This window comes from Anabas testudineus, chromosome 11, assembly GCF_900324465.2.
Source record: "Anabas testudineus chromosome 11, fAnaTes1.2, whole genome shotgun sequence".
In the NCBI taxonomy this organism is placed as follows: Eukaryota; Metazoa; Chordata; class Actinopteri; order Anabantiformes; family Anabantidae; genus Anabas; species Anabas testudineus.
In genome coordinates, this window is record NC_046620.1 from 10,895,533 (window position 1) to 10,911,260 (window position 15,728).

The 15,728-nt window shown below is 41.9% G+C and overlaps 1 protein-coding gene across 1 annotated transcript in view; it reads right to left on the minus strand.

Moving 5' to 3' along the window:
- Positions 1-15,728, minus strand: part of atxn1a (ataxin 1a) — a 78,913-nt gene that overhangs the window by 6,860 nt on the left and 56,325 nt on the right. Inside the window, 2 exon segments of the mRNA XM_026346701.1 lie at positions 1,444-2,269; positions 2,271-3,796. Coding sequence (XP_026202486.1) covers positions 1,444-2,269; positions 2,271-3,283 — 1,839 coding nt within the window. The 5' untranslated portion in view covers positions 3,284-3,796.

The following is a 15,728-nucleotide window of genomic DNA, read 5'->3' on the forward strand; positions in this document are numbered from 1 at the left end:
TTGAAAACTGCAAGGACTTTAGTTTAGTTTTGTCTAAATTTAGCTGACTAGATGAAGTTTTGGGACATGCAGTCCTTCAAGATAATTATGTAATATCTCTAACTCTAAAAACAATCTCCAACTGGTAACTGTCTGTCTTTAAGTGACAACATATTTAATCCTATTTTCAAACAGAATAGATATACTTCAATGTCAGAAAAAAGACCATAACAGCTGCTGCATGCATGCAACGAACGCACGTGTGACAGAAAGGAAGGATGTCAGACTGAAACAGAGAAGACTTTGAGATGTGATGAGTTGAGCAAGGGGGAAATAAACCTGAAGAGAAAGAAGATGAAGTAAAGAAAGGTCTGTAATACTGTAAAGAGAATAAGAAAGTAGAAGTGGAGGATGTTACCGAGATGGAGATAAAAATGTGTTTACAAAGGAAGGGGTAGGTTGAACAAGAAGAGCAGCATGGAAAGGAGGGTGAAAGAGAACAACATCAAGAATGATGCCAAATGTAAGATGTATCACAAACGTCAGGCAATATCTTCCCTCCTGTATTATGTAATTTATGACTTCTTAGAGTAAGTCCTGCTACCACCTCTTAGCTAGTGAGGGAGCACAAGAGAGAAAGATAAGTCTTTGAAAAATGGTCAGCTTTTGTGGGGTACAGTATCAAAGAGCAGCCGGGGGCGGGAGCGATGGTTGGAGATGTGATGTGGGCAGACGAGTCACAGCATGGACAGATGAAACAGATTAACTGGCTTTAAAACACACACGCTCAAAGATGGTAACAAGTGCGTATGTGCGTGTCAAAGTGAGTTTGAAGCAGTTGTGGGAGGAAACTAGAGACAGAAAACCTAAAGATAAATTGTGGCACAGAATTCGATGTAAGGAGATTACTTAAAGATTAAAGTTTTAAAACACGGCTAGAAACTTTTCAGAATATAGAACATTATCTGAAAATAAAAGTAGATAAACCCCCATTTTAAATTAGTTATATAAATAGAGTCCCATTATTAGCCATAAGGATTAAGGTTGGGAGTTCAATTGGTATTTGAATTTTTTAATTTATGAAAACAGATTTTGAAAACAGTCAATTTCTGAATTGTCTCAGCTACAGTATGAATTGAATAAAAATCTAGTCTTCAAACATCCCTCTCACAAAACTTCCAGGAGTCTCCTGCATATTAAAAGCAGTGCCCTGATGGCTGTATATTACGTATATATGCTACCCCATAAATAGGGTCCTTCTTCTCTTGTCGTCCTGTGGACTCATTATTTGCCTTTGTGTGCAGGTTCTATGTTAAGGAAGTAACTCTGTCTACATACAAGGCCAGCATAGGAAGTGTTCTCCATACTGTCCCTGAAGTGTTAAGGGACAGTATGGAGAACACTTCCTGAGGATCTACAGTACCAGACCTGATGATATGTGTTGTGTGATTCACTTTTTCTTACCTGTGCACGATGCTCACCAACAGAGAACTGCACCACAGCAAAGTTGGGTGAGGTGTGGCTCGCTTCGATGCGTTCCACGGTGGACGAGTCGATCTTCAGTTCACTGCTGATCTCAGCACTCTGGATGAAGTCGTCTGTCTTCAGGTCCTCCACGCGTTTCAGCTCCCCGTCAGCCAGCTGGATGATGGAGCCCTTGATGAAATATGGGGGGAGCGAGGGAGGCACCACAGTACTGGATGGGGCAGGAGGCGCAGAAGAAGCAACCAGTCCCGGCGGCACAGGAACAATGGGGAGATGAAGCTGGGCTTGGACCACAGCACCAGAAGCGGCTTGGTGAAATGAGCCGCTGTGGGTTTCCAGAGTTTCTCCTTTGGGAGCAGTGGCAGCAATGTACGTGTGTGGGAGTGTAGTAGGAAAAGGTGTTACTTGAGTAGATGATGTAACATGGGAAGTTACAGGTTCCAAAGTAGTGACTCCACCTCCACTAACAGGGATGATGACTGGTTGTGCACCAGGAATGAGTAAGTGTTGTGGCAGGCTGGTATGGTAACTGATTGGTGTATGCTGGCTTCCAGTACCCCCTGCGATGTAACCAATGATAGGTGGCTGGGGGTAAATACTGGTGGAGGGGAGCCCCATTGACAGTGACTCTGTGGCGTTGTGTGTGGTCTGGATGACGGTCTGGGGCGACAGTGTGCCGACAGCTTTCAGGCTGTCTACACTTAATGGAGGTGGAAAAGTGAATGAGGAAGTGCTATTGGTGGATGAGGGTGTGCGATTGATAGGCTTGCCCAGGATGATGCCACCTTTCTCCAGATGTGCAGAGGGCGGAGGTCAGCTTCTCAGGGCTGCCTCTGGGTGGTACCAGCTGGTGGTCTCCATGGCTGTTGGGCATTAGCATGACAGAGGTTCTCAGCCCTGAGGGATCATGAGTAGAGTAGTCTGATGGCAGGACCAGCTGGCGGGGCTCGTTGGAGGACAAAGACGATGTGAGATCCCGTGATTTGCTCCCTGACTTGTAGAGGCCGGATTCTGTGGATGCTCCAACGCGCCTGCCCCTTTCCAGCTCTCCATTGTGGAGCTCTCTAGGTCTGGAGCCACCTTCCTCTTTCCTGTTGGGTCCATCTGTATAATGCACCACAACATGGGACATCCCATGTCCCAAAGTATGGTGAGGGTGCAATGTGTGGGGAGGAAGGTGAACACCTCCTTGGTGATGAGGCGACGGCACAGTCCGTGGGGAGGTTGACATTTGAACATGGTGAGGGGTGTGGTCGGTAGCGGGTGGAGGCATTGAGGTCCGCCCAATGGATGCTCGGTGCTGGTCATGTTTAGAGGTCTGCGAAAGAGCAGAGGCTGCCTCTGTGTGTGAGGGTCTCTGTGCAGAGGAGGAAGAGAAGGGAGGGGGTGGAGGAGGAGGTGGGAGCAGCTGGGGAGAGATGTAGCCGGTGTATGGTGCAGGGTAGGGTGAGGTTATAAACTGCAGATTGGGAGGGAGCTGGGTGTAATGGACAGTTCCTCCAACTGTGGATTGTGACAGGGGGGATGTATAAACTGTGGGAAGAGAGGAGACTAGCCTCAGAGAGGAAGATGAAGTGTCTGACGTGGAGGAGAGGGTTTTATACTGGGGCCCATCAGACTGAGTGGAGCTACGGTGCCCACCCACACCACTCTCATTACCACCAGCCACGCTGGCAAGCCACGCCATGTTCTCTGTGCGCTGGCTGTCACAGGCAGGTGGCATGGTAGGGGAGCGATTTTCAGATGGTAATGTGCTTGAGGGGATCTCCCTCTTCTTTGGGGGCAGACATTCATTACTGCGTTCCTGATTGGACTTCATGCTGATTTCACCTCACGTCCCTTAACTGTACTTGCGTTATCTTTCCTTAACTTTTGAACGTCTACAGCTTCCTCTTTCTTTTGGCCTCTCTCTCTAACTTTCTATTTCACTTTCCTTTCTCCTTTTCTGACTTGTGATGTTTTGTCTTTTTTTCTCACGTAATTTAACCTCCCCAAGCTTGTCTTTCCTTCCCTCTCTATGCAGATCACCTAAGGGTGTAGATATTCAGGTCTTTTCGTAGTGAACAAAGAAAATCCAGGCCTCAAAAAGCAGGTAAGGAAGGATTAAAGATGGAGATGAAGATATGGAGGGTTGGTTAGAGAAGAGGGGTAGGGTGGTCTGTTTTCGGTCCAGGGGTCTTTAACGTTTCAAGAGTGAGCTCAGTGTAGTAGGGAAGAGTGTCACGATGTCACACCTGCAGCGGCCGCCGAGGACGACGGGGGGCCGAGTGCGTTGCACTTCATGCGGAATCATTTCCCTGGAAAAGCAAACCTGCCCACATGCAGCACAATCCTGTGAAAGACAAAGACCGACAGTTAAGAAAAGATGCTGATTTTAAATAAATGCACAAATACATAGAAATTCCTGGCCTATGTGTGCAGTCTGTTTTTGTCTAGAGATATAATGATAGATGACAGGCCTTCTCTCAAAACTCAAAAGGTGGTGTTCAGTGTAGATGTGCAGTAAGATGAAGGTTTTGCAATAAGAATAAGAATAAGAATAAGAATAAGAATAAGAATAAGAATAAGAATAAGAATAAGAATAAGAATAAGAATAAGAATAAGAATTTAATAATCCCAATGTACAGTAGTACTTTATGTTTGATGAGCAAACTTCAATTCAAAAAACAACATGGTTCCAACAAATGCACAACATTAAAATGAAAAACAACGTTCAGAGGAGCACGATTTCCCAGAAAAATTATGCACTGCACCAAAAAATTCAGTAGCACAACCAGAAGTTCCATGAAAAGAAACTGTTGAGCAAGACGTTTACTGCTCGAAGGTCAATGAAAAGGCCATGAGCCAACAAAAGGACGCCCTGCATCAACAAACGCAAGAGCTCGACAAACAGCTCCAAAACAAAAATAAGGCCACGGAGTAACACAAGGACACTGCAATGAGTTCTGAAGTGCATAAAGGAACATATAGGAAGATAAATTAACGGTTATTTATGAAAAATATGTGTGCACACATACAGACACACTGTAAAACTGTTAAATTAATATGTTATTTGGTCAAATATGACATCGACTGGACCATATTAGATCACACCATGTGTGGTGGCTGTAGGTTTTAGAGTCAAGTCAGAAGCAATGGAAGCAGAATAAAAATAATAACAACCAAAGTGGTTCTGATGCAGAAGCTTACTAACTAATAATATGATTCCAGTTTCCATCACCTGCAGTACTTGAGCTTCCAATAACATGCTTGTGCTAAACTGAAAAAGTAAGTGTGACTGCCTACCATGTGTGTGTGCCATCTGTTAGCAGGGACCCCCTGCCGCAAAAGATGGAAAGCTTGGTGTGAATCTCATAAATAATGTACAAGCATTTCAAGCACATGCATCCACCCACATATACACACACAACCAAGCACATACACCGTCTTGCTTACTCAAACAATGACACCTGGGCATATTCAATTATGCTGACACATGTTCTTTTCCTGACACACACAGCACAAGTTCACACACAAACACATTGCACGTCAACACAGTGTTTCATCAGCTAATGCACAAAACCATGTGCACTAAAGACTCTTTGTAAAATGGACAGTGTAACAGTTTACTAACACACTACAAACTACAAAACTACAAACGCATTGACAATTGTGAATCTATTTTCTGAAGATGGTGAACTAACATCATCACAGAGTGTGTGTGGTTCATTCAACTATCAAATATGCACAAAGACACATGACTGTGAAAATAAAAATCAGAATATAAACTAATACTTGTGTATATAAGGATCTTTAACTCCCCACAATGCCATTGTTGCTAGTTATTGTTACTACTAGCTACTGCTTACATTGCAAACCAGTAGGCTGTTATAAACACCATCAAAAGCACAAGGAAATGAAATGACTGGGTCAACCTCGCCCAGGTTTCCTGGGGCTCATTTACTAATTCCTGTTGAGTGTAGAGTGATACCTACTGTACCCACTGTGTGTGTGGACATCTGAAGCTTATTCCTGTGACTTAAGATGTGTCGTACTGCAACTACAACTACAACTCAGAGACAGGCATACAAATAAGCACGCACACTCATGCAAGTTTTGTTTCATGGTAGTGAAAGCCCACATGCACGCTTCAAACACAGGCCATCAGTTCATTCGAGCAGGCATGACTCAGAGGTGTGTTGAGAGGTGGTGTTGATCAGTGAGCTTATACAACTATGATGCACTCTCCTCTGCCACTCCTTCACTCTGCCCCTCACTCGACTCCTTTCCTGCCTCAACCTGCCCAGTTCTCTTTCTTCATAACTTCATTCTCAGTAATCATTCTTCCATCTAATGATTTTACATGTTTGTTCTTAATCTTCTGTCTCTCAGCATCTTTGCTTATTCTCTGTTGGCACGTTTTCACATTAATCTTATAATTGTGTTTCCCCTCTACTGTACCACAGCACATTTACTGTATTGCTTATGCTGTGTCACAGTGTACAATCAGAACAGATAAAAAAAAAAATACAAACTTTTCTGCGTGTATTCACTGAACTCTTCACTAAATTAAAAAATAAGAGGATTACTATGTGTCTGAGAGCTCTCAGATCTGAGCCATTTCATATCAGCTGTCACATCAAACACTGACAACGTCTGTACATCCAGCCACAGATCAGTTCATGCTGCCATCTATGAGCGCTTTTATCTTCAGAGCAAAGCACATCACTTCTGACAGTTCAGTCCAGAATGTGAACAAAGTTTTTTTTAAGAATTGCAGGAGAAATATTACATGCATTGTGCAATAGGATATATGGTACTGCTGTTCCATTAGTAGTAATGTGTGTGATATGACACTGCAGCCACTAACCGAGAAGTGTCATGTTGCACTACTGCTGACTTGTACGTCGACATTATACAACACTGAAACGCAGGACCATAAATTCATGAACAGGTGGAAGGACACAAGTAGTTAGTGAGAGGACAAAAAGAAGAAAATGCTATAAAATTAGCTATAAACTCCACCCACTTTGCTGTGTGAGAATCTTTTGTATCTTAAACAAGAAAAAGAAAAAAGAAAACAGCAGCAATTAGTAAAGAAAGACACAGAGGAGGTCTGCAAAGGGATTTGAGGAAAGGATCAAGACGAGTAGAAAGGCGAAAAATGGGAGAACAGCAGTATGAGAGTGTGGAAAGGGAGAGACACACAGGGGATAGGGAAAGAGAAAGAGGTAGGCAGGTTTAACTGACCTACATTGCAAAAAGAGAGAGTATTGCTTCACTGAAACTGACACTCAAACACACATTCACTGAACAGCTATGTCACCTGAATCTTGCTGAGTTTGCAGAGTGCATGGCTGTGTGAGCACAGGTGTGTGTGAAGATATTAGATGACCTGTAACCCAAGCTGTGTGTCCTCCATGTGATTTACTCTCTCACACACGTTAACAAACGCACCTTATGCACCTTCCCAAAGCTTGTGTATTTCTTTTTACTCATACTCATGGCATAGTGTGTGTGTGTGTGTGTGTGTGTGTGTGTGAGAGAGAGAGAGTGTGTGTGTGAGTGTTATGGACTATACTATTGTCCTTCTATGGTCAAAACAATGGAGGTGTGTATGTCACACTCTTTATCCTTCACACTCACAGACCCATGCACCCACACCCACACTGCGTACTTTCCAATATACTTTCTGTATACAGGAAACCTGTCCCTTCCCGTATACCTGGTGCACATACTTTTTTTTTATGCAAAAAGTCCTCTGCTCCTACGTAAAAAACTATCTTTTATCTATAAAGCCTTCATTTTCCATTACAAAAAAACTATGAAATGTTTACAATAACAACAGACTCTCAAAGACACAAACACACAGTTCCAACCTTCATCAAGTCTAAAAAATGTATTTATAGGTCTGCCTGTGCTAAATGCTCTATAACTTTGATTAACATAGAACGGGAATTTAAAGAGTCTTGTTATGTTGGTACTGTGATAAACTGTTGACCTGTCCACAGTGAAGCTGGGAAAGGCTCTAATAAATGTAGCATTAAACTCTAGATTTGTTGTTGTAGTTTTTGTTGATGATATCAACTCGGATGCATTTAACTTCAGTTGTCAGCAGCATCAACATGATCTATAATTACATACAGGTATGTCCGGTCTATAAACAAATACCACTTCAAACAACCTTAAAGAGAAATGTATATTCAACTTTGCACTGAATATAACAACTCAAGATGTTGGAATGACTGCATTGGATGGTTTTAAAAATAGCTTAAAGTCAAGCGAAGTCAAGGTTCACTAGTAATAACTGGGAGCAGGAGCGATACTGGGGGTTCTAGGCAGCAGAGGCCATGTGGATTTTATTTCTTTTGAATTTTTTGCTGAGGTGTCAGGAGGCCCAAATTATTACCCATGATTGCATGACTGCAGGTCGAGTATGTCATATTGAAATAACCCAAGCTGCAAACCACAAAGGACAACGAGATAAAATTGTAGTGTCATGTCACTGAATGTTTACCTATTAACTACTTCAGGAAATGACATAGATAATTATACAAAAATAGCATTTTGCCAATGCTTTTATTATTTTGTTGGATAAAGCATTTAGTTAAGTGCTGTAGAAAACAGGAAAAATGGTTTGCGTGGGCTACATACAGTATGTGTGTTGCATTTGAGTCTTTGTGTGTGTGTGATTGCCCAGTCATAATCATAATCATGATCAAAGGGATAAGTCCAACGTGATGCATTATCTCACTGCTAAATTTAGTTCAACTGGAAAGTACAGTGTTGCTGCAGGCTCAGACTTCTCTGTCGCTCTCTACTTCTCTATTTCTTCCTCTACGCCTCTCTGTAGCCTTTTGTCTATGTGGTTTTTCATTAGTGTGGGTGTCTGTTTGCATGTGGATTTGCATATGTGCGTTCATGTGTGTGCACATTACGGAGACCCTTGCCAGACTGGGAATTCTGAGGCTGCCACTTTATTCACTGCCACTCTCCTCAAGTGATTACACACAAACAACAACAACAACAACAAGACACACACACACACAGAGACACACACATTGGAGTATGGTCAGATAGTGAGAGACTAATGGAGGATCCACCATTGACAGATGGAGACAGAGAGTTAGAGAAGCAGAGCAAGAGAAAAGGGAGGGGTGACAGAGAAAAAGAGAAGGAAGAGCAGGCAGAGGGAGAGTGGTTAAGAGTTACACAAACAAAGAGAAGCAGAGATGGAGAGAAACAAATGACTGTGAGAAAAGGAGAGACTCTGTTTCAGAAAACAAACACTTAGGCAGAGTTGCATGACTTGCACTTTCTCACCCCTCGACAACCCTGAGGTTGGGTGGGTGTTTGGGAGAGAGGGGTGGGAGGGTGTAGACAGAGAGACAGACAGTCAGGGAGAGCCTGGGAGAGAGAGAGACAAGGGCCAATGACAGGAGAGGAATGAGAGAAATGTGAGAAGAGAAGAGAAGAGAAGAGAAGAGAAGAGAAGAGAAGAGAAGAGAAGAGAAGAGAAGAGAAGAGAAGAGAAGAGAAGAGAAGGGAAGAGAAGAGAAGAGAAGAGAAGCACTTCAGGGTGATGGCAGAATGAGAGAAACAAGCACTGTCGATTGTAGGAAAAACTAGGGCAGACGCAGTACGCACTTACAAATGACATGCTCTGATACAACAAGACAAGCGTTCAGGACACACATGCGCGCGCACACACACACACACACACTTGCTGACTCTCTCTAACCCTCACAGAGAGTTCATTCAGAGTAAGCGCAAAAGTGTGTGAAGTGTACTTACCAGGGGAACAGGAGTAGCCCACTTCTGCAGCATGCTCTCTCTCACCCTCTCTTGTTCCTTTCCTCCCTTAACTCCTCTCTTCTCCTGCTCTGCCGTGTCCTTTGAATATAGCACCCTGAGTCGCTCCGTCTCCCTCTATTCCTCAAGCGGAAAATCCCAAGCAGCGTACTTGTGCTGCAAACTGCTCTCAGCCTTCCTCAACCCCAAACACACATCACAGACACACACACACACGCAGCCAAGAACCCTAAATCTTGCCAGCGAGGCAGGAAGCTCCTTCACTACCACTGACACATAGCACTCAGGTGATCACACACACACACACAGACACACAACATTTGTATCACACACTTGCACACGCCCACAGGGAGGGAGTCCCGCATGCAGAGCTCCAACGTGTATTATGCAAGGGGGCTGAATGCGTGCCAGAACTCTCACACTGTCTGCTCTACACACACACACACACACACACACACACACACACACACACTCACAAACACACTCTCATACACACAGAACCACTCCCACAGTTCGCTCAGCCAACTTCATCAGGTATTCATTCAAAAAACACACACACGCCAGCTGGCTAAACGCCCAGAGACCGCTTACAAGCAGAGAAAGAGAGTGAGGGAGAAAGAGAGAGAAAGAGGGTGGGAGGGTGTTACAGTGAGAAGGGCAGAGAGGGTAGTGTGGGAGAGATAAAAAAAGGAGGGAGGGAGGTAGAGGGGGAGGAAGAGAGTGAGCAGTAGAGATTAGAGAGAGAGCACATGAAAGGGTGACACATGGAAAACACATGTACACAGAGAGATATGCTTGTATGGAGTACTGCAACTGCATCGATACTGCTACATTAACCTCTCCGGGGTTTTTGTGCAACTGATTGATTAATCACCACTTGTACGATGCCCATCACAATTTCACAGAGCCCAAAGAGAGGATTTTAAATATTTTAATACCAATCAACTGTTCAAAACCCAGATATTACATTTTAATTGATATACAACAGAAGAAAATTGCGTGAACAAAAAGTTATTAAAACTGTTGCTTTTCATTTTCAGTCAGTTCAGCAACTGAGAAGGGATAAAATTTAATATCAGCATGAAGTAAATACATTTCATACGCCTGCACTCACATTTACACAAATACAATCATCTGTATTTATACACACAAAGAGGTAGGTCTGACAAAGACAAATATGCCACAGATCAAGATCAATGATAGTTAAAAATGTGTTGGCACCAGTATCTACAATCCACTGTACTTCTTCCTTTGCACCACTAGATGCCACCAGTGATTACTTGTGCATCAGTCTATTTCTGTTAGTTAGCTGACCTAGTTAAAAGACCATTTGGAAGTAAATATAGATGAAATGTGCTCCTCAATGCTAAGACATGTAGCACGCACAGTGCAGAAGTGAGCACTCACTCCTAAGACATTATCACACACACACACACATACACACACACACAGGATTGTAATGAATCCCAGTAGATTCAGTGGGTCTAAACATGCACTAAAAACATATCCTGTTTATGTTGGTTGGTCTTCCTGTTAGATTGATATCAATCCTGTGTCCAACTTGGGATACTGATGGACATTTTTAACTACTGCAAGCAGAAGTTTGCTTTTAATCCTCTAGAGACCATAGAAAATGTACCAGGAGAGGTTTGGCTGAGTAAGAGTGTCCAAAAGTGGCCAGAAGTACAGTCAATTGTCAGTCAATGTGTCTCATTTTTAATATTATTTTGGAAGAGATTATTGGTGATAAGCACTCTGGTGTTGATTCACTATGATGTTGTGCTTTAGTTGTTTGTTTGACTTTGCTGTTCAAGTTAAAAAGAGTTCCTGATTTTCTACAACAATAAAATGGACCACAAATCGCAAAATATCCTTCCTGTTTTGAAACGTAACCATGTATTTGTTTAGACACATGAATTTTGACATAAAGTGGGGTTTACATGCTCTTAAGGAAGTTATAACATTATTAAGGTGTGTATCTTTCAACCAGTTTTGTGTTTTTGGCATCTAAGCTGCTGCTGAATTACGATCAACACTACTCCGTTGCTGTATATAAGAAAATGATCTAAATGACAAACAATTCAAGCAGTTGAATGTAAGGGACCAGGATGAAGAGAGACAGAAGGACAAGAACCGGAGTGAAGAAAGATACAGATGGGAGACTTGATACGAAAGAGTACGTTTCAGACAGAAAGCCAAATGTGCACACACTAGAGTAGAGTTTCTGTTTCACAGTCCATTCTGTTCAGTCAGGTGACCTCATCCGCACACCAAAATTTGTGTGTTGCTCTGGCAGCTAATTGGAGCCTCTCGGTATTTAATCATAATTCATTTGTGTGGGTTTGTTTACAATCTGCAGTCGAGTGAAAGCAGTGCAACAGACAGTGAGAAAGTGGAGGTGGAGAACAAGCACACAGAGATGAGAAGACAGAGAATCGGTTATGAGAGATGTCAACTTTAGATATTTTTTAGTTCTTTCTCTAACATCTTCAGGTCAACACGTCTGCACTGTTAGATAATTTTTAAAGCACACAAAACTTCTCCTCCAACCACACGCTCCAGGACCACATTATATCCACATTCTCACTCGTGACTAAAACATATGGACCAAGATATTTGTTCTGGCTGGATATTTACAGCAACTGGAAACTATCACCAAACATCAAAATTCGTGCTTTATTGTCTATGAGCTTAAAAATATCAGTTTCACACATCGGACACCTCCCTTCAGAATGGATATATTCTCCATAATTGATGGATGTCAGATTGTGTCCAACATAAAATTATAAAGATCCCTTACTGACACTGTAAGAGATAATAACATAATATGATTAAAAAACTTGTCAAGTGTTTATGGAACCAGATATCCCCATTCTGTTTTTCATAAAATAATACTGAAATATTTAACATGAAGTGAGCCGCAGCAGAGTTGTGCTGAACTGTGTAGAAGAAATGACTGAAAACAAACCTTAACTTCTGCAAAAATTTCAGGATCATATTTTCAGATGAGACATGCTAATTGAGTTGCATTGGTACTGACTATAATTACATTTTAAAAAGATACTGTCCAGGTAATGAACTCATCCATAACATCAAAGCTTAGTCAGTAAAACAATCAATGAAACATAAACTGCACTGCATTTTTCCATGAAGAATACCTCCCTGCTCTACCTGTCTTTAATTTCTTCTGTCTTTCTGCACAGCGGAGAACAGTTTCAGTCACAGCCAGTCACTAAGGAAACTGATGAAAAGCTTCTATATATACACACACACCCATATACATAACACAGACTTCTCTGCCCTCTCTCCCTCTCAAACACACATGCTGACTCTCATACTCTCTCAGTCGCCCACGCAAACTTCACACACTCTGCAGTCTGTGACAACGGCAACCACCGCCTTCCTACACTCTTTACCCATCCATTCCCCTTTCGTCTCTGTCAGCTAAAGTCTCAGCTCTCTTGTTTATCTATGCCATTCCATCTGTCTCTGTGTTTATGTGTGACTGTGTGTGTGTGTGTGTGTGTGTGTGTGTGTGTGTAGGAGCTTGTGAGACAGCAGGTGCAGAGCCATCTAATGGACACACAGAACATTTTAATCATATCATACCCATGTCCTCCTTATAATCCATCATTCATAACCATCTAGCATTCATAACCTTTTGTAATCATTGCATAATTGTGTTAACAGCACCCTATGAACCGTGGGCCATTTTTACTCTGCAAATATCTTTCACGTTTTTTTACACACCCCTTCTGCTCCCTGTCTCTCTCGCAAACCCTCTTCTGGGCTGCATTAACTTGCTGGCAGTGTAGTGTGCTACTTCAGCCCAAGCCACATCCCATTCACAAACCTACCAATCCATACACACACACACACACACACACACACACACACACACACACACACACACACACACACACACACACACACACACACACACACACACACGCATACAAAAATAAGTATACGTGTGTGTGTGTGTGTGTGTGTGTGTACGCAGGATTAGGGAGGGACTGGAATTGATGGGCAAATCACTGCTAAGCTCCTCTATTGCTCTATAATCCAAGTACACAGACACAGACACACACACACACACACACACACACAAATGCATGAATATGCAAACATGCATGCTGCCGTGCACATTCAGGCACAACAAGATGAACTGATGCTGTGTCTCTTTTCATTTTCACAAATGTACGAAGCATCTATATGCACGCACCCACGCAGGCACAATAAAAGCAGCCATAACAGACATTCAGATACACAAATGTGCAGGCAAACACAGACATAAACACCCAAATATTATATCAAGGACAATATATGATCCTGCTTAGAGAGCGTGTATTACTGCACAAAAGGGAGTAAGACAGAAATGTGGGAGAGGAGGCAGTTGGAGAAAGATTTATTTCTTTTTTTTTTTAAAAAGAGCCCAATGAAAAGAGAAAAGTACAACACTGATAAGACGAGTAAGAAAAAGAGACACATCAATGTAATTTGAACTCCATTCATCATTACACCAGCCATTCATTCATTCCACCCACACAACTACCACGCCATTGTCTGTTCTCACAACATAAAATGCTAACACATATTAAAGGAGAATGTCACACAGAAAAACTGGAATGTGGAGAATATTGCTTGCATCTTTTTTTTTTGCTTTTATCAGGATCTACAACATCTAAATTAGCAATTTAGAACAAAGTAATATGTCTTCACAAACTTTTGACAAGGCCAAGACTATAATGTGTTATAAGATTAAGAGTTCTCCTCCCTTAAAATAGTTTTTTTTTTTTACTTTGTTTGAGTTTCACTGTAATTTTGAAAAATAAAACTAAACTCACCATCAGTGTGGGTTAATGTTTTATATAAACATCACAAATCCTTTTTTATGGTTTTCTGTTTACAATACACTCATACGGTTCATAAATATTGTCAATGCTGTTCTAAATAGATTTTATTATTCATATAAAAACTTGATTTGTGATGATAATTTAAAGCACATCCTCTTTATTACTTATCACACTTTGTCTTTGTGCTCCCCTCCTGTGATCTTTTCATGTGGGAAGGACGTGAGAAATGCACTCAAGCAATCAGGCTAAGATGAAGTGAGTGTGATAATTTCTTAGCTGAAGTTGGGTTGAGGACAGGCTCACAGGTGTGGGATGTGTGACTCTGAGGGGCTGCAGACAACATGGAGCTAAGAAGAACACCTGCAGAGATAAATTATAATACACACATAGTATGGTACACTACACCAGTGCTGCTGGATTTGCTCGTCTAAAAAAAACAAAAAACATGCACTTATACGCCATGAAACTAAAACAGTTCTCTCTAGAGCACTTTACTTTATAGTTCCTCTCCTTGGCTTAGATATTTGCTTGCTTTGTACCTTACTTGTATGTTGCTTTGGATAAAAGTGTCCGCTAAATAACTAAATGTAAATGTAAAACCATACTGTGCGATGAAGGTGAACTGTCTGTAATTGGCCGAGTATGGCAGATAGGCACTAACAGGCATGAAAGGGCGTGGCAGTGGGCATTGTGTGAATGGAGGAGAGGTGGGCAACTGCTCAGCATGTGTCCTTGTCTGTGAATAATGTGTTCCACCATGTCATGTCAGACAGGCTGCTGTACTAGCTGAGCATGCAGACTCATCCTGCTCCCTACAACACACATTCAAAACCTCTGAGACTCCACACAGCCAAAACTGAGACTCAACAGGATTCAACTGCTTGATTCACGCAGTATACACTTTAGTCATGCAAAATCGAGCCATCATCCACATAACCAGGCTCTATCGTGCCTGTAAGTTACTTGTTAGTTTGCAGCTGAAAAGTCAAAGAGGAGCTCAGATCAACTGTTGCTAACTAATGTCAATTCCACGATTAAAACTGATGACAGGAGTGTGCTGTTGTTGGTTTGTATGCTGTCTGCAAGCTCTTGGAAGATTTGTGTTGTCACCACTGATAACAGACAAACAAAGATTATCTAGCTAAGGTAAGAGGCATCACTCTGTAATACCTCGGGGCAATAAGAGAAGACTGGGTGTCTCTGTAATCCAGTTCCAAAAATGCTCAGAACATGTCAGATGTCTGCTCAGCAGATCTCAGTTTCAGAACATCTAAGTGCAAAGATTTAAATGTCAATAAATAAAGATCAACTTTTAGCTCAGAAATGGAACCTTCAGTGTTTAAAGTAAGAAAAGTAAATTCAGCAGGTTGTTAATGTGTAAATACAATTAAATACCATAAAGTCAGTAGTAAGTCTTATTCTGCTATGTACAGGTCTAACGTACACTATATTTATACTGAGCATTTTTGTCATGAATATTTGATTGCTCACATTAAATGAGCAAATTCACCATAATGTGTTGAAAGGTACACCCGGCTGGTCAGCCACCACCACCACAAGTATAATCAGACTCTGAGGGAAACACTGTTACACTGTCAGGATCCCGGCATTATGCAA